Consider the following 18,686-nt stretch of genomic DNA (forward strand, 5'->3'; position numbering starts at 1 on the left):
TCTTCCTTTCCCTCCTTCTATAGGTCATCTTCACAGGGATACATGGAAAGGGGGGAGGGGGGGAGACAAGTGACCAGTTGCCTGGCTTCTCATCCAGACTCTGCAAATGTTATAGCCTACTAAAGATTTTGGGATGATCTCTACTACGCTTGAGCGGCTGAGAAAGGGTTAAAACCGCCGGCAATGTGCCGCAATAGCGGCGTTTTGCCGGCGGTATTACAGCGCTGCCCCATTGATTTCAATGGGGAGGAGCAGTGAACACACCGCTCCTTCACCGCTCCAAAGAAGCTGCTGGCAGCACTTTTGCCTGACGTCCTGCCAGCGCACCGCACCGCTGTATTGCGAAGGCCCTCAGGGCTTTCACACTACATACAATCGTGAAGCTTCTTTAGGGCGGATTGCAGGAGCTATTTCTAACGCTATAGCACCTGCAAAACCCCCTGGTGTGAAAGGGGTCTTAAATGGAGATTTCTGTTTTTGGAGTTGGTACAGTATAATGTTCTGGTAGAGACCTAATCAGTTTTGGTCGTACCAAACTTACAGCAACTCTGTTGCTTAAATGAAAAGCTCCTTTTTTAGGAGACTTTATACTTGCCTGTCCCAGGGCCAGTTTGTGGAACCTTCAGTCATTGCAGCGCAAGCTGGCAAAAAAAAAATCTTTGGTTTCCCAATGTAAAGCTAAGTGTATGATGCCTGCATCCTCCACTAGTCTTTGCAACAATCATTTCATAGCACACCAAGGTACAAAGGTAAAATATCTCCCACTGTGCTTGAAAACATAAATATAGAGTGGTTCTTTATCTGCGCAGTTTGGCTTGGAAAGCAATAATCTTTAAATGTTTGAACCTGTAGTGGTGAATGAATCCGGTCTCAGGCAACATCTGGTTTCTTTCTCAGAAAGGCTATTTTACAGCTCACACTTGGGTGCATATAACCTGATTTTTCTGTACCTCATTTTGGTTAAATTCTATGTGCTAAAGCTGAGGTTTCGATCTCCTGCAGCCCTTGTAAAAACTAGTCCTTAATGGACTTTTATTGACCAGATGGTTTTCTAAACTCTGCATATAAAGCCTGAGATGGCAGCTCCTGGTTTTAAAAAGCATTGGATAAATTTAATTGAAGTAAGTCTGAATGGACTGGGTAAATGGTGAAAATTCCCTTAGGTGAGGTATGCTCCTCTATACCAAGTGAACCTAGAATTGTCCTTGACTGATCTTTATAACATTTGGGATTAGGGAAATATTTATCACTAAATTATGGTGCGTGTCATCTTTGATTCCTTTTTTTTTTGTTTCAGATTGTATTCTTTAAGAATGGCGTCAACCAGGGTGTGGCCTATAAAGATGTTTTTGAAGGTGTATATTTTCCTGCCATATCGCTCTACAAGGGCTGTACTGTAAGTATGTGCTGAACTTTATATAAATGACCAGACGTTTGTTGGTGAAAACGCTGATTATTGTTGCAGCAAGTGACAGGTCTGAGGACGCAGGTCTAGTCAAATATAGTCAGGCGTGCGTGTTGTGCACTAAAAAAAAACGAGAGCGGGCGACTTAGGTTTTAGGTGAACCTCTACTTTAACATCACAATAACGTGAAACCTACTTGCAGCCATATTCTAAATCAAATACATCAAGCCCTGTAAAGAAGAAATCGCTATACATACCTGTTCTGCAGCTGATCCAGTCCCATGCTGAGCTGTCAGCCAAAGCCTCAGTGTGGAGTCAGGAGAGGCAACCGACAATGGAAGCCCCATAGTAAGGCTATGGGTGAAGTCACTTCATAGCCATTGTAAGTTCTCTCCTGCACACAGCAACTGCTGCTGGAGACAGGATTTGCTTCAGAAAGGATAATGTTACAGAGATTCGTTTTGGAATGTGGTTGCAAGTAGGTTTAGAGTGAGGTTTTGTGTGAACTTCTACTTTAACCACTTAACTAATTCCTGACTGCCGGCCAATGACGGCCAGGCGGCGCACCTATTGCGGCCGGAGGCCGTCATATGACGGCCTCCCGCTTAAACAGGGAATGCGCGCGATCGTGCGCATGCACCCCTGTTTCTTCGGTGGCGGCGTGTCACGGAGACACCGCTCGCCACCGACGGGGGTGAACAGTCATTGGTTATGGCTGTTTACCACGTGATCAGCCGTGATGAAGATCACAGATGGTCACACCCCGACTGTGTACGGCGCGAGCGCGCTGCGCGTGCACGTCGGTGGCGGCGTGTTCCCCGGAAACACTGCTCGTCACCGATGCTGGTAAACAGCCATTGGCCGGCTGTTTACCCACGTGATCGGCTGTGAAAGGATCACTAAAATGTAAACAAACCGCGGTAACGAGATGTTACCGGGTTCTCCTCCTCACACACCGATCGTGTGTGAGGAGGAGATTGCGGTAACATCTCGTTACCGCCTACAGTACACATCAAGCACACTGATTGCCCCCCCCCCCCCAATAAAGAGGACCTGTCAATCACAGTCCATCAGAGTACCTGTCCCGGTCCATCAGAGTACCTGTCCCGGTCCATCAGAGTACCTGTCCCGGTCCATCAGAGTACCTGTCCCGGTCCATCAGAGTACCTGTCCCGGTCCATCAGAGTACCTGTCCCGGTCCATCAGAGTACCTGTCCCGGTCCATCAGAGTACCTGTCCCGGTCCATCAGAGTACCTGTCCCGGTCCATCAGAGTACCCCGAGTACCTGTCCCGGTCCATCAGAGTACCCGAGTACCTATTTGCAGCCCATGTCTCATAGAATATACGTTGGGGTGTTTGCTTTCCAAAATGGGGTCATTTTGTGGGTAATTTCACTGTCCTGGTGGTCCAGGACCTTCAAAAGTGTGATGGGTAGGAATGAAATGAGATGTGTCATTTATGCTCCTAGAACGCCTGAACGCACTACTTCAATGTTCGGCCTCTCTATGTGACCACGCTGTGTAAAAGTCCTACACATGTGGTATCGCTATACTCGGGAAGAGTAGCAGAATGTATTTTGGGGTGTCATTTTTGCTATTTACATGCTATGTGTTAGAAATATCTTATAAATTGACAATTTTGTGTAAAATAAAATGCGTTTTAATTTTTTTCCACATATTCCAAAAACTTCTGGAAAAAAATTAACCGTTCAAAAGACTCATTATGCCTCACAGATTATACGTTGGGGTGTTTGCTTTCCAAAATGGGGTCATTTTATGGGAAATTCCATTGTCCTGGTACTCCAGGGCCTTCAAAAAGTGTAATAGGTGGTTGAGAAATGAGATGCGCCATTTTTGCTCGTAGAACGTCTGAAGGTACTACATCAATGTTGGTGTTCTGTATGTGGCCAGGCTGTGTAAAAGTCTCACACATGTGGTATCGCCGTACTCGGGAAGAGTAGCAGAATGTATTTTGGGGTGTAATTTGTTGTATGCATATGCTGTGTGTGAGAAATAACCTGATAATATGACAATTTAGTAAAAAAAAAAATAATAAAAATCTTAATTTTGCAAAGAATTGTGGGAAAAAATGACAACTTAAAAAACCTCACCATGCTACTTAATACCTTGGAATGTCTACTTTGTAAAAAGGGGTCATTTGGGGGGTATTTGTACTTTCCTGACTTGTTAGTGTCTCAAGAAATGATGCACCTGATGTACTGAAGGCCTGATCAGATGTGATCAATTTTCAGCGACTGGCACCATAGTTTGTAGACTCTATAACTTTCACAAAGACCAAATAATAGACACTAATGTGGGTTATTTTTACCAAAGATGGGTAACAGTATAAATTTTGGCCAAAATTTATGAAGAAAAATTACTAATTGGCAAAAATTTATGACCGAAACAAAGAAAGGCATTTCTTTCACAAAATTTACGTTTTTATTTATAGCACAAAAAATAAAAAACCCACTAGTGATTAAATACCACTAAAAGAAAGCTCTATTTGTGTGGAAAAAAGGACGCAAGTTTCATATGGGTACAGTGTTGGATGACTGAGTAATTGTCATTCAAACCGTGAGAGCACTGAAAGCTGAAAATTGGCCTGGTCAGGAAGGGGGTGTAAGTGCACTGTATTGAGGTGGTTAAGGACCGAGCCTCTTTCTGAGATTTGGTGCTTACAAGTTAAAACAGTTTTTTTTGCTAGAAAATTACTTAGAAAGTAAAAAATATAATATAAATTGGGGGTTCTAACATCCTAGAGAATAAAATGGCGGTCGTTGTAATACTTTCTGTCACACCGTATTTGCGCAGCGGTCTTACAAGCACACTTTTTTGTTTGGAAAGAATACACTTGTATTTTAATAAAAAAAGGCACCAGTGAAGTTAGCCCAATATTATTTTATTTTTTTATTTTTATTATTGTGAAAGATAATGTTATGCCGAGTAAACTGATACCCAACATGTCACGCTTCAAAATTGCACCCGCTCGTGGAATGGCAACAAACTTTTACCCTTAAACTCCATTGGCGCCGTTTAAAAAATTCTACAGGTTGCATGCTTTTAAGTTAGAGGGGCTAGGCTAGGGCTAGAATTATTGCTCTCCCTCTACCGATTGTGGCGATACCTCACAGAACAATATAAAAACTATTAGGTTTGTAGATATTAGATGGGTCATCCCCTATTGGTGGTTTTTAGCAATAACTGGGATATTCAGCTGTAGATTTTCTTTGGGTTTTGTAAAGTTGGAGAAAATTTTACCCCAAAAAAAAAATTAGACTGCTTTTGCTGAAAAATCTCACTTCCAAGAAGTGGGGGACCTACAGCAGTTTCCCAGCATGCACTGTGGAAGTGTCAGTGCTCAGGGACAAGCATTTTTTTTTTGTTGTGTTTTTTGCCCCTTTCCTTGCAGGTAGACTTGGTCTCTAAAGCCAATCATAGACAGATCGACATTTAGCAGAGATCCAGCTATGGTTAGGCTGGTTGTACTGAAGTCGATCTATCAATCAACTTCAGTACAAGTGGGCTTTTTTTTACGATTGCTGTAGCTGCCAGCAGTGATCATTGTATTCTGACAGCGGGGAAACCTCCCACTGTCATGATACAATAGTGCATTGGGAGGAATTCAACCATTAACACTGGCTGTTGCTGGAGGAATCAAGCAATTTTCTTTCAGCCCGCTGTTGAAGAAAATGAATTGTATAATCTATGGCCAGCCTTAAACTTTGATAATTGAGAATGTCAGTTCATTGACCGACTAATGTTATCACATGCTGTAGCACATTTGACAGCTTTCATTCATTCTTCTTGGTGGATGTTGGACATTGACCATCCAGAAATGAATGGGAGTCACCAGGGAGAAGATTTGGCAAAGCTTGCATCTATCTCGGAGGAACGTACTGGAACCAAAACTAGCATAGTACAAACAATTACAGGTAGTAAATGCCATTTAAAAACTTGCTTGATTGTATGTATATATTTTGTTTTGTTTTGCAGGTTTCTATAAACTTTGGACCACATTTCAAGTACCCTCCAAAGGATTTGTCATTCCGTCCAGTAAGTGTTGATTCAGGAATATCTACTGCATGAATTCATGTCTGGTGGGATTATAATTTTTTTTCTCTAGTGTGTCCCTATTGCTAACATATGATGAGTAAACTGGTGTGTGTGTGTGTGTGTGTGTGTGTGTGGTGGTTAAAAGCAAACAAAGTAAAGTAACAACCTAACCTGCTAACCAAATAACTGTAGGCGATGGCTGGTAGTGAGACATCACACATTATGTATTGTGCTACTTGGATCTCCTGTGAAGTCTGCTTCCTGATAGTGTAGATCAGAGATGGGTATACCATTTGTGTAGTTAGTGGGGCCCTTTGAGATGTAAGGGCCAATATTTACTGGCTGCGTACCAGGTTAATGGGAACTGAGTAGGGTTTACTGTGTGATCTTGCTTGCATATTAGACCATGTGAGAGGGTATCAAAAAACCTACTTTCAGACTTCATCTAGCTATCCGGAAAAAGTGTCTTGCACTTGGGCAGTAGTTGAATAGGGTCCCAAAAAATTATTTCACAGCGGCCCATTGATAATGTTAAGCACTTCCCTTGCCCATGTACTGCAATGCAATTGGTATGTTATGGCAGCTTATGCAGACGACTATCTTTCCTGCTTTTTGTGTTCATTGCACCCCTTGTTTCCTGCCATCTAGCTGGAGTGTGAACATCATTACACTGCTATGGACCTTCCCATGCTCCCCTAAACCTGCTGTAGCCTGCTTGGGACAAGTCTCTCCTGCCCCCAGTTCCTGAAACATGTTAGACTGGCAGCGCTGTTCAATGCAATAGAGCAGTGATGGCGAACCTTGGCACTCCAGATGTTTTGGAACTACAATTCCCAGGATACTCATCTACACTGCAGAGTGCATGAGCATCATGGGAAATGTAGTTCCAAAACATCTGGGGTGCCAAGGTTCGCCATCACTGCAATAGAGTATGTTGTGACAGTGGAGAAAATGCTGTGACTTTTTCTATGCATGTCATAAAAATGCATCAGAGGCTATTCAAGTAGAATTTCAAAGTAATCTAGAAAAAAAAAGTGTGTGTTAAATATATTTTTATATGCCACTTCAGGCTGTTATTTTCGTATATGTATTGCATAATGCTCAATGAACATTTTGCAGGCATGTGGGTGTATTTAGGCTGCATATGAAAGGGGTGCCGGGCCCTAGTAGTGTAAAACTGTAATTCCACATAGAGATTTGATCGCAAGAATGGCTGGACCATGTTATACAAGATGGTTTTCACAAAACAATATGATCTTTCAGTAGGGGACCATCAAGTGTGAAGGTCTGTATTTTTGTAGTTGTGACTATGAGCTGACATTCTGGTTCTAGAGAAACAGAACTCTAAATTCCAGACAGCACAGCACAAAGCTCCTTTTATTGTAGAGGTGACATAATCGGCTGACAATTCTCAGAACTACTGTTTTTGACTGAAATCAGCAAGTGAAAACTTCCTGTTAACGAAGTGCTTTAATGAACAGCTGATGTGAGCAAATCGCCCACCATCGTTTATCTATCCTGATGATGGTTAAAATAAAAACTTGATCAGTAATTTTTGAACTTTAACCAGTTGCCGACCGCCGCACGCCGATGTACGTCGGCAGAATGGCACGGGCAGGCATAAGGGCTTACATGTACGTCCCTTGCCTCCCGCGGGTCGGGGGCCCGATCGGGCCCCCGCCCGGTGCCTGCGGCGGTCGGTTTTCGTCCGGGAGCGATCCGGGACGAGGGGGCGGCCATTCATTCATGGCCACCCCCTCGCGATCGCTCCCGACAAATAGGAATCCCCCGTGACATCACTTCCTCTCCTGTAATGTAAACACAGGAGAGGAAGTGATGTATTCTCTCCTCCGTGTCGGTATTTTTCGTTCCGACACGGAGGAGAGCGGATCGGTGAGTTGCACCAACACTCTACACACACAGTAGAACATGCCAGGCACACTCACACCCCCCCTTTACCCCCCGATCACCCCCCCAATTACCCCTGCCCCCCAGTCACAGTGACACCAATGTCATATTTTTTTTTTTTTTTTTTTTTTTTGCATTGGTGTCATTTGTGACTGTAATAACTGTTAGGGCAGTTAGAGTTAGCCCCCTTTAGTTCTAATGTACCCCCCTAACCCCCCCAATAAAGGTTTAACCCCGTGATCACCCCCCGTCGCCAGTGTCACTAAGGCTGGGTTCACATTGCAGCGGTTTATGAGAACGAATGTGATTCGCACTGCAGTGCAAATCACATCCGATCTCTGTGCGATTCGAGTTCAGCCATTCGCCGCACCCGCCGCAAATTCGCACGGGACCCTTTTTTTGGCCCGCAGCAGAATCTGATCGCATGGGTGTTCACACCATGCGATCCGAGTTTGCAGATCGCACTGCGATATGCGAACTGATCTGGGGGTGTCAGTAACATTTCACTGACACTCCCAGCAGTTCGCATAGGGCAGTGTGAACTGCCGCCGGGAGGCATGCGATGCGGGAACCCGCCGCGGATTCGCGGCGTTTCCGCATCGCTCCAGTGTGAACCCAGCCTAATAAGCGATCATTTTTCTGATCGCCGTATTAGTGTCACAGGTGACGCTAGTTAGGCAGGTAGGTATTTAGGTTCGCCGCAGCTTTTTATAGCGCCAGGGACCCCCATATACTACCGCATAAAGCCCCCTGATTGCCCACTAGTTAACCCTTTCACCTGTGATCACCATATAACTGTTACAGGTGACGCTGGTTGGTTAGTTATTTTTTTATAGTTTCAGGGCACCGCCATTTATTACCTAATAAAGGTTTAACCCCCTGATCACCCGGCGGGTGTCATTTGTGACTAATAACTGTTAGGGCAGTTAGGGTTAGCCCCCTTTAGTTCTAAGGTACCCCCCTAACCCCCCCAATAAAGGTTTAACCCCGTGATCACCCCCCGTCGCCAGTGTCACTAAGGCTGGGTTCACATTGCAGCGGTTTATGAGAACGGATGTGATTCGCACCGCACTGCAGTGCAAATCACATCCGATCTCTGTGCGATTCGAGTTCAGCCATTCGCCGCACCCGCCGCAAATTCGCACGGGACCCTTTTTTTGGCCCGCAGCAGAATCGGATCGCATGGGTGTTCACACCATGCGATCCGAGTTTGCAGATCGCACTGCGATATGCGAACTGATCTGGGGGTGTCAGTAACATTTCACTGACACTCCCAGCAGTTCGCATAGGGCAGTGTGAACTGCCGCCGGGAGGCATGCGATGCGGGAACCCGCCGCGCATTCGTGGCGTTCCCGCATCGCTCCAGTGTGAACCCAGCCTAATAAGCGATCGTTTTTCTGATCGCTGTATTAGTGTCACAGGTGACGCTAGTTAGGCAGGTAGGTATTTAGGTTCGCCGCAGCTTTTTATAGCGCCAGGGACCCCCATATACTACCGCATAAAGCCCCCTGATTGCCCCCTAGTTAACCCTTTCACCAGTGATCACCATATAACTGTTACAGGTGACGCTGGTTGGTTAGTTATTTTTTTATAGTTTCAGGGCACCCGCCATTTATTACCTAGTCTCACTAGTGTACCCCTAAATTTAGGGGTGTCTACTTTCCAAAATGGGGTCATTTGGGGGGGGTTTGTGCCATCTTGGCATTTTATGGCCTTCAAAACTGTAACGCCCTTAGAAAGCCTGAAGGCGGTGCTTGGTTTTCGGGGCCCCGTACGCGGCTAGGCTCCCAAAAAGTCCCACATATGTGGTATCCCCGTACTCAGGAGAAGCAGCAGAATTTATTTTGGGGTGTCATTTCACATATGCCCATGGCATGCATGAGCAATATATCATTTAGTGACAACTTTGTGAAAAAAAAAAAAAAAAGTTTGTAATTTTCCCGCAACTTGTGGCAAAATATAAAATATTCCATGAACTCAACATGCCTCTCAGCAAATAGCTTGGGGTGTCTACTTTCTAAAATGGGGTCATTTGTGGGGGTTTTGTGCCATCTTGGCATTTTATGGCCTTCAAAACTGTAATAGGTAGTGAGGTGAACTCAAAAATTTACGCCCTTAGAAAGCCTGAAGGCGGTGCTTGGTTTTCGGGGCCCCGTACGCGGCTAGGCTCCCAAAAAGTCCCACATATGTGGTATCCCCGTACTCAGGAGAAGCAGCAGAATTTATTTTGGGGTGTCATTTCACATACGCCCATAGCATGTGTGAGCAATATATCATTTAGTGACAACTTTGTGTAAAAAAAAAAAAAAAAAAATTTTTTTTTTTTGTCATTATTCAATCGCTTGAGGCAAAAAAATAAAATATTCAATGGGCTCAACATGCCTCTTATCAATTTCCTTAGGGGGTCTACTTTCCAAAATGGGGTCATTTGGGGGGGTTTTGTACTGCCCTGCCATTTTAGCACCTCAAGAAATGAGATAGGCAGTCGTAAACTAAAAGCTGCGTAAATTCCAGAAAACGTACCTTAGTTTGTAGATGTGACAACTTTTGCGCAAACCAATAAATATACAATTATTGACTTTTTTTTTACCAAAGACATGTGGCTGAATACATTTTGGCCTAAATGTATGACTAAAATTGAGTTTATTGGATTTTTCTAATAACAAAAAGTAGAAAATATCATTTTTTTTTCAAAATTTGCGGTCTTTTTACGTTTATATCGCAAAAAATAAAAATCGCAGAGGCAATCAAATACCATCAAAAGAAAGCTCTATTTGTGGGAAGAAAAGGACGCAAATTTTGTTTGGGTACAACATTGCATGACCGCGCAATTACCAGTTAAAGCAGCGCAGTGCCAAAGTGTAAAAAGACCTCTGGTCATTTACCAGCAAAATGGTCCGGTCTGAAAGTGGTTAAACACAAGTGTCCAAAACGTACTTAACCACTTCAGACCCTAATGTTTCTACCCCCTTCATAACCAGGTAATTTTTTGCGATATGGCACCACGTTACTTTAACTGACAATTGCGTGGTCGTGTGATGCTGTACCCAAATAAACTGTTTTTTTTTTTTTGTTTTTTGTTTTTTTTTTGGACCAGTGACACTAATACAATGATCAGTGCTACAAATATGCACAGTTACTGTGTGTCCCTAGCTGGTGTTTACGAACTGTATGGCTTCAAAAGACAAAACGAGTATGCGACTTTAAATGAGACAGGCTCAAAAACAACGTAAGAGTAGAAATTTTATTATCAATTATACATGAATGTCAGGGAGCATTTCTATGTGACCAATAAGTGTTCAATACATGTACAGACATGACATCCGAGTAAACATGATCTAGAACTTGATAATCATAACAGGGAAAAAGATTTATACAAATTTCCAAAGAAATAGTACAGTAATATAGAATTCATAAAAATGTTGTAAAAAAAAAGATTGAAATGTGAGGGATTGCATCCTCAATAGCTCAACGCGTTTCGTCGGTTGACCGACTCATCAGGAGCATATATATATATATATATATATATATATATATATATATATATATATTGTCTGTAAATAATGAATAACAGGTGTTCTAAATTAAAAAGCCCATAGTATAAGACATATTATTATATATAAATCAATTTTATATAGAAAAAAGATGGTCAAGTCCACAGAACTTGCACCTCATAGGAATGCCGAGCAGGAGTTGTCCCGGTGTGCATGGGTCACCACATCAAGCCTCCCCCGGGAGCTGAGGCGCAGAGTCCGCCCAGAGCACCCGGCCGACAATGAGAAGCCCCCAGCCAGCAGATATATAGAGTAATTGGAGTATTATGCCAATAACGGCAAGTAGAATCTATAAGATAAATAGAAGGTATTTTTTATGATGAACCTGGTAGCACTGCCAAGTACCAAAGAAATAAAATGCCTGGAGAAAGAAAAGTGAGAGTGACGTGACAGTGCACAGATGGAGCCATTAAAACAACCACCTAAGCCACCTAGGTTGTTTTAATGGCTCCATCTGTGCACTGTCGCCTCACTTTTTTCACTTTTCTTTCTCCAGGCTCCCATACTCATTTTGTCTTTTAAATTTAGAATAGGGATGGAGACGCACTGCCCCCTTCCTTGCGCGTTTCATTTAAAGTCACAGTATATGGAGATATACATCCCCCCCCCCCCTTATTTTATACGAACTGTATGGGGATTGCTCTGACTGAATACTGTGACTATACTGAATACAATGCTTGGCAGGAACACAAGATCTCTGTTCTCCCCTGTCAGAATGGAAATCTGCCTTGTTTACATGGGCAGATAACCGTTCTGCCTCTCTGGGGAACTATCGCAGGTGGCCGGAGGAAATTGCATCCACCGGACCCACTGATTGGCTCCCTGCTGTGGCCAATAGCTATGTGTGCACCCAGAGCATACTGTACGAAGTGGCATACAGGCATGTCTCGCGCAGCTGCAGTAAATGTGCGGAAGGTGGTCTGGAAGTGGTTAATATGTTACCTAAGGGCAAGTGTTACCCATTTCTGTAATTCTCCATTTGTATAAATGGCACATTCTAACATGTCCGTAAGGCTGGCCATACATTACAGTTTTTTCTTGTACAGTTTTTCTTTAGATCTAACAAAACCATATGATATGGTCAAACCTAAACACTTTAAATTTTAATGTAATCAGGCAGGCTCTTAAACTACATAGTTGAAGGTAAATCTAAAGGAAATTAAGAACATTTTATAATAGATGGCCAGGCTACGTTTTGACAAAACTGTATATAAGTAACCCATCCTGAAGTCATGTTGGCGCTACCTACTTTTTGGACATGTAGTGGCCTGAAAGTGGGTAGGGTTTCAGCTGGGGTAGCGGTGTCTTGTTCTCCTCCTTATTAGAGATGTTACCTAGGTATATCTTCTTGCCACTCACTGCTGTGGGGTGTGTTTTTGTTTTATTCTATGTCAGTTTTAAGTATTTTTTAAAACATTACATAACTATATTGGTCAATGCAAATTGGCAATTGGCCTTGGAGTTCCTTGGTTTGTATTGTGTATAAAAAGCAAACATCTGGCTACATTTACAGAGGAAGGCAATGTTTAATATCCTTTGTGGGTTCAGAGGTCCATTGTTGTCCCATATGTAAAAATCTAAAGGAGCAATGGAAGCCATACATAAAATTAGCACATTGTGGGGGCTTTATTGAAGCAAGAGATTTGCATATTGCTATGGAAATTTTTTTGAGACCTGTATCTGGTTACTTGTACAGCTGAGATTACATCTGTGTTTTCAAAGCTTCTTGTCTTGCAAAGGTCACCATGGAAGGGAGGGTAAGCATAATTAACACATAGCACTTATCCTCCTTAAAGAACCTCCAGAAGTATGAAGAATTGCAGAAGTGGTCAAAGGAACGTCTTATACTGGCACAGTGTGCAGTTTCCTGTTGCTCATATTTTGCATATCTACCTGTCTGAAATAAGTCCATAGCTGTCCTCTGTCGTCCTGCAGGAAATATAACCATAGCTTTCCTATGAAGAATGCACCTGTAGCAGTCCAGCTCTAGGGAATACTTCCCTAGCTAGTCATCTCTGGGATATGGGCCTATAACTAATGCTGCGTACACACGGACTAGGTCGAATGGGATCATTCTGTCGGGTAGTCCGATCATTTTTCTTTAAAAAAAAAAATCAGACGGACCTAGAAATAGAACATGTTTTAAATCTGTCCGACTCAATTCCCATTGGGATCGGAAATCTTTCATCTGTATGCTGGTCCGACAGACCAAATGCAAAGCAAGGGCAGCTGTTGGCTACCTGCTATTGAACCACCTTTTCTAGTCAAAACGAACTGACATTTTCAAACTGACTTTAGTCCGTTCGTTTGGAAGTCCGTCGTAACTGAAAATCTGTTGGGAAGACCGTTGGACTTTTTTGCCAGAAAGTCTGGTTGTGTGTACGCGGCATTATGCTGATATATTTCTTTGTGCCAGACTTCCTCCTTGTATGCTGTCTTGTTTACCCAGCAAAAGATAACCAGACTATAGTGCTTGAAAACTTACTTGTTTTTTTGTTTTCCCCCCTTTACAGATGAGTGACATGGCATGGACTGCAGTTGTTGAACATACATTAGCAGATGTGCTGTACCATGTGGAAACGGACGTTGATGGCAGAAAGAGTCCTCCATGGGAGCCTTAATAGCCTTAATGGCAGCTTTTTTTATAGTTTTTGTCCTCCCCCATTTTATTTTTTACAGAAATTTCAATGAAGCAATGAACTGGTTCTCTATGGCAGTAGGGGGGAAAAGCCTCCTTTGTGTGTTTACTTGTAGTCCCCCCTACTAGAAGAGCATTCTTCTCCAGGCTGTGAGGGTATGAAGTAGTATACTTGGCTCAGGGCTCCAAGTTACGGAGGGCTTCTTGGAATACATTGACCTTTGCCTTTTGGTTTCTTGGGTGGAATATTGCTTTTCTTCTACCAATTGAGATAGTTTGCCACAAGTTTACAATCTTACTAATACAAAATTAAAAAAATCTTATTGGTTCTTGTGAGGCCCCATGGACCGTTTTTTATTTTTTTATTTTTTTTATTTTTTCCCTTTTGGACACTTTTGACAAATGTATATTAAAGAACCTCCAATATACTTCCCAAATGTTGGCACAAACAAGTGAGTTTGTTAGGTTCCACTTCAGCCTAAACCTTCTTTCTTCTTTTTTTTTTTTTTTTTTTTTTATGGTTGGTGGAAAGATTTCACCTCCCTATCTGTCACTGACGGTAGGACAAGAAACCCTTCCTAACCCTTCTGAAAAATGTTAGTTTGTGGAGAGAATACCCATCACTTGTCACCGTGAGGAATTGAAATCTCTACAGCAGGAAAATAGACCTAAAAAACATTGCTTTTAATCAAGAGCATCAAACAAACGTCTTGTTAATCCAACAAATAAGAAGGCAAAAGGCAGGCAACGCTTTTTGTGGGCCGGGAAATCCCCCTTCATCATGGCTTAAACAATGTATCTGGTTTTAATGGACTCAAAACTGCTTCTGAGCTGTGGTCTCTGTAACTGATAGTCTTAAGGATGATGGCCAGTGAAAGATTGTCGGTATCGGCGGCAAATTGCTGTTTGTTTGGCATGCTTATCTGGCCCCCAAAATGCAATAGATGCCTTTTTGATGTTTGGTATTGTTGAATCATTAAGTGTTTGAACTCCCAAGATTTCTATTTTGAGTTCCTTTTGGCTTGAATGTGGACTTCTCAAGCTGGGTGACCCCTATTTTGTGGAGATCTGCCAACCTCAAGGCTTCAGGCTCAAGTAACTGTCTTTTCTTAACGTTTTGAATGTTGTGCCCAGCATCTCATTTGCATGTTCTATGCCTTCCCCACTCTGTCAAACGAAAGTTTTGTCTGCAGTTGGGGTTTAACCTTTTTGCTGCGGGGCCTAATGGTTCTAGAGGCTGGGAAATCCCTGTGTGAGGAGAGTCTACCCCATGTGGCTCACAAACTGCTTTTTGCTGGTGTTGGGTTGAATGGGAACGGCTACCTTTTTTTTTTTTTTTTTTTTTTTTTTTTTGTGCCCTGGCATTGCACCACAAAGAATGACACACTGGCTTGGGGGTGTACATTTCTCATGAGATCTCATAACTCCACTGTGGAGCCAAGGTAAATATAAGGGAAATCGTGCCTTTTTGGCCTAAAATTTGAGAAGTTGATAAAGCGGTAAAAATCAAAACAACCCAGCAAGCATGACTTATTCTCCAATAAATACTATTTCAACTCAAATTACTACTGTATAGGGATTCCGATTTATAAATGTATAAAGGCTATTGCTGTCACAGGGGCAGACATGTTGAAATAGATGTTGGGAGAATGTGATGTGAGGGGTTTGCATAGCCAGCAGTGTGACAACTGTTATCATTACTGCCGTTTGGTGGGAATGTGCATGCAATTTTGAACTGGTGATGGAAGTGATGTTCCCTTTTTTTTTTTTTTTTTTTTTTTAATCTGCTTCCAGACATTTTTTGCAAAAGCATTAGACCCTTAAGCTGGCCACTGTATTCTTGAAAAGGCTTTTATGACCTTGGTCTATGTGAAAGGGCTATTAGTTACATTAGAAAATTGGGACCAAATTCGAGATTTCAGATCTGATCCAGATGTGGATTATTAATCTCCACACAACTTGACTTCCTGTTAGGCATTCTTCTTTTGGCTATATAGAAGACATTTGTGTCCATTTACAAAAGCCTTATGCATGTGCCATTTGAGTCCTAGGTGCTACTCCATGTATTACACATTTTTTTCAGTTTTATTGCATGGATCTGTTGACTTTGCCAAATGTGTGCAATTTTATTGATTTTGTATGCTATTGCCTATTGTCTGTTTTTGAGCCTAAAATCTTGCTTTTAGTTTCTGATTTGGTGTAAAACATTTTTATAAGGTGTCTGAGGTTATCAGAAGGAGCCCTTTAAAGTGCATTTCCACTTTTTGCAGGCAATTTTGAGAAAACCCCAATGTTTTACCATTTTTTTTTTTTAAAGATTTCTCAAAAGGCCCTCCTTGCTGATGTCAAGGATTTTTGAACAATGTCAGATTGAGTCTATCCTAAGGACAGGCCCAGTCGTAAAGCCCACCTTATAACTGATGATTATCATGTGCCTGTACAGTACAGACAGGGTTATATGACAGACACTGCTGCCCTGCCCTCCAAAGAACTACATTAAACTGAATGTCTAATGAAGGTGAGCTGCAATTTTTAACCATTTAAGTTGTGTCGTGTGAATGAGAACATGGAACAGGTTCAAAGTAGGTGTTACCACCACTTTGGCTGTAACAATTTGAAATACATTTTCAAGGGCTGAAAAAGTAATGATTATAGAGCCCAAAATACCAAGTCATGAGAAATTGGTTATGACAGGCTCTCTTAACTATCAAAAGCTTCAAACACAACACCCTTACCCATATAACCTGTAAGGAGCAAGGAAAAGGATTATTGCGGTGCCATAAATAACTCAAAATTTCATTTTTAAAAATAATAAATGTCACTTTTATTACAATATATTCAAATGTGTTTAAAAGAGCCACGAATACAATGTATTTGATCACATATAGCGAAAAAATAAGTAGCAATATTCTGTTGACCAAAGGAGTGATGGTAAATAGCAGGTCCAGTCTTCCCTACTAATTTTGCCAAGGCATTGGCTTCATCAGGGAAATGGAATATAGCAAAGGTCATAACACATATACTCATGTGTGCCTAGCGGAGCGAGACAGATGCAACAGGGGGCTCAAAGTGAAACCACATAAAAACAAAAAGTTATCAAACAGAGGGGGCGCTGATAGGACCAAGGTATACAATTGAACAGAGCAACTTATGCTGGCCGCTCCCGAACTCTCCATAGCCCAGCACTGGGGGGGCAGCTGAGAGATGGCAGGGCAGACAGCAGTGACTATCTGCTAAGGGAGTCCTGAGAACCGAGCGATCAGCGGTGTTTGCGCGCTCGGTTCTCAGAGCCAATGGGGACAGATGCAGCATTGGTCTGATGCGGCATCCACCTAGGTAAGTTTGATTCTGAAAAAAAAAAATTATTTAAAAAATAAAATTATATTTCTTGTGAGTGACAGGTTCTCTTTAAATGTAAAATAACAATAGAAGCTTTTGGTAATTGACACAACTGCCTTTATTATGAACAATTGGCAAGTCTCATGCAGTGGCCACACTTCATAATGCAGCTCATCTTTCCCTTTGCAGCTTTCATTTACTGCTTTATCGTCATTGCATTGAAATTCATCATTCGGCCTACGTTGATTGGTCTAAAATGTCCTAATAGTGAACGTCTCCTTGCTAAAAATACAAGGTCAAGTATTTAAAGAGACGCTGTCGCCTCCCGTTCTGTGCAAAGTGCCAGTTACACCTGAAAGTCGACAAGCCCAGCAAGGTGTACTAACCCATCTGTACTTTCTCCACTGGAGCTCCAGATATGAGAGAGCATGTGGCTCTCCCTTCCCATATCCTGACAGTGCTTGTGCCTGAGTGGCCATTAAACCACCAACACTGTCACATGGGCCTCTTGTCCTAATGCTCACCCAAGTAAACTCGGGGTGAACTCCTTCAGTTATAGTGCAGAGACTATACCTTGGTAGGCAAGGTGGGCTGTCAGACTGTCCTTAATTGGCATGTGACAGCGTCCCTTTAAGCCAGCGCTATTTCAGTTTCTTATTTGTATTCATTAGAAGCTGTTTTATGTAAGGTGTCTTTTTATTGTAGAAATGCTATTCTCTTCCAATGTGTGGGCTTTTTTTTTTCTTTTTCCCTCCAACTAGTATTGTATTATCCCATTCTATCCACCCAAAGAAATCTTTACAACAGTACATTTCTGCACAGTGCCAGAAACGTATAAGTGTGACAAATAACCAACAACCTGTTATTAGAAAAGTATTACTTCCTGGTCATTATGAGGCCTGATTTGTGTTACTGAATCTGGTGTGTCCTGATGTAAAAAATTATTCTTGTAACAAATGCTTTGTTTTAATTAAAGATTTTTTTTTAAATTTATTTACTTACCGAGGTGGCTATTTATTTAAAATGTATGTGACTGGATGGGCCTATAAAAAGGTAGGTGACTGGATGGGCCTATAAAAAGGTAGGTGACTGGAGCTACAGGTCCCTACGTTAATCCAGCCCTATATGCTCTTTGTTTTATGATTGGGCTTACAAAGTATATGCCAATGAAGGCAGTTATCTGTGTAAAGATGGATATCTACAAATAAAGCAATTAGACTAGCAGGGATCATTACTTACTATCTTGGTTAGAGCAGAAGAGACCAATGACATGACATCTGCTGTCCAGGCTCCAACCCTTCCAAAGCACCACCAGGTCACAAGTCTGTGTTGCAGGGATAGATTCCCCCCTTCATCTATACTTGCCTGTCTTGCATTTTATTACACAGTATGCAATACTTGTTCATATGCAGTGTGTCCTTTCTTTTCACCAACCTCCTCACCCTCCTGTGCAAAAAATCTCCCCCTAACCCCACCCTCTTTGCAAAAAATGTAGCGCTCTCGGCTATAATAGACACAGGTCCTTGGTTTTGTTGGATATAGAGATGGATATATATACTGTCAATGTTACACAGCGCTATTACATATTTATTATACATTCACATCAAAACTGAGCATAGGCTGCTGCATGAACATTAGTGCTTGTAGTAATCCTAGCTAGATGATATCACTTGCGTCAAATGACTGAGGGTAGGCTGCTGCTTGAGCGTGAATGTGATGCAATTCCATTCAGAAGACTACTCTTCCCGCTCAGTGGTACAGAGGCTAGAGCCAAAATGCCTAGTCA

General features: G+C 42.2%; 1 protein-coding gene across 1 annotated transcript in view; it reads left to right on the forward strand.

The window, feature by feature from the left end:
- Positions 1-17,893, forward strand: part of ASH2L (ASH2 like, histone lysine methyltransferase complex subunit) — a 57,936-nt gene extending 40,043 nt beyond the window's left edge. Inside the window, exons 14-16 of the mRNA XM_077469972.1 lie at positions 1,298-1,396; positions 5,402-5,461; positions 13,437-17,893. Of these exons, the coding sequence (XP_077326098.1) occupies positions 1,298-1,396; positions 5,402-5,461; positions 13,437-13,544 (267 nt within the window). The 3' untranslated portion in view covers positions 13,545-17,893. The remainder of the gene's footprint in view (positions 1-1,297; positions 1,397-5,401; positions 5,462-13,436) is intronic.
- The last annotated feature ends 793 nt before the right edge of the window (positions 17,894-18,686 follow it).

The sequence above is a fragment of the Lithobates pipiens genome, unplaced genomic scaffold (genome assembly GCF_037356315.1).
Source record: "Lithobates pipiens isolate NorthernLeopardFrog02 unplaced genomic scaffold, aLitPip1_a1.2 Scaffold_8, whole genome shotgun sequence".
NCBI classification, from domain to species: domain Eukaryota; kingdom Metazoa; phylum Chordata; class Amphibia; order Anura; family Ranidae; genus Lithobates; species Lithobates pipiens.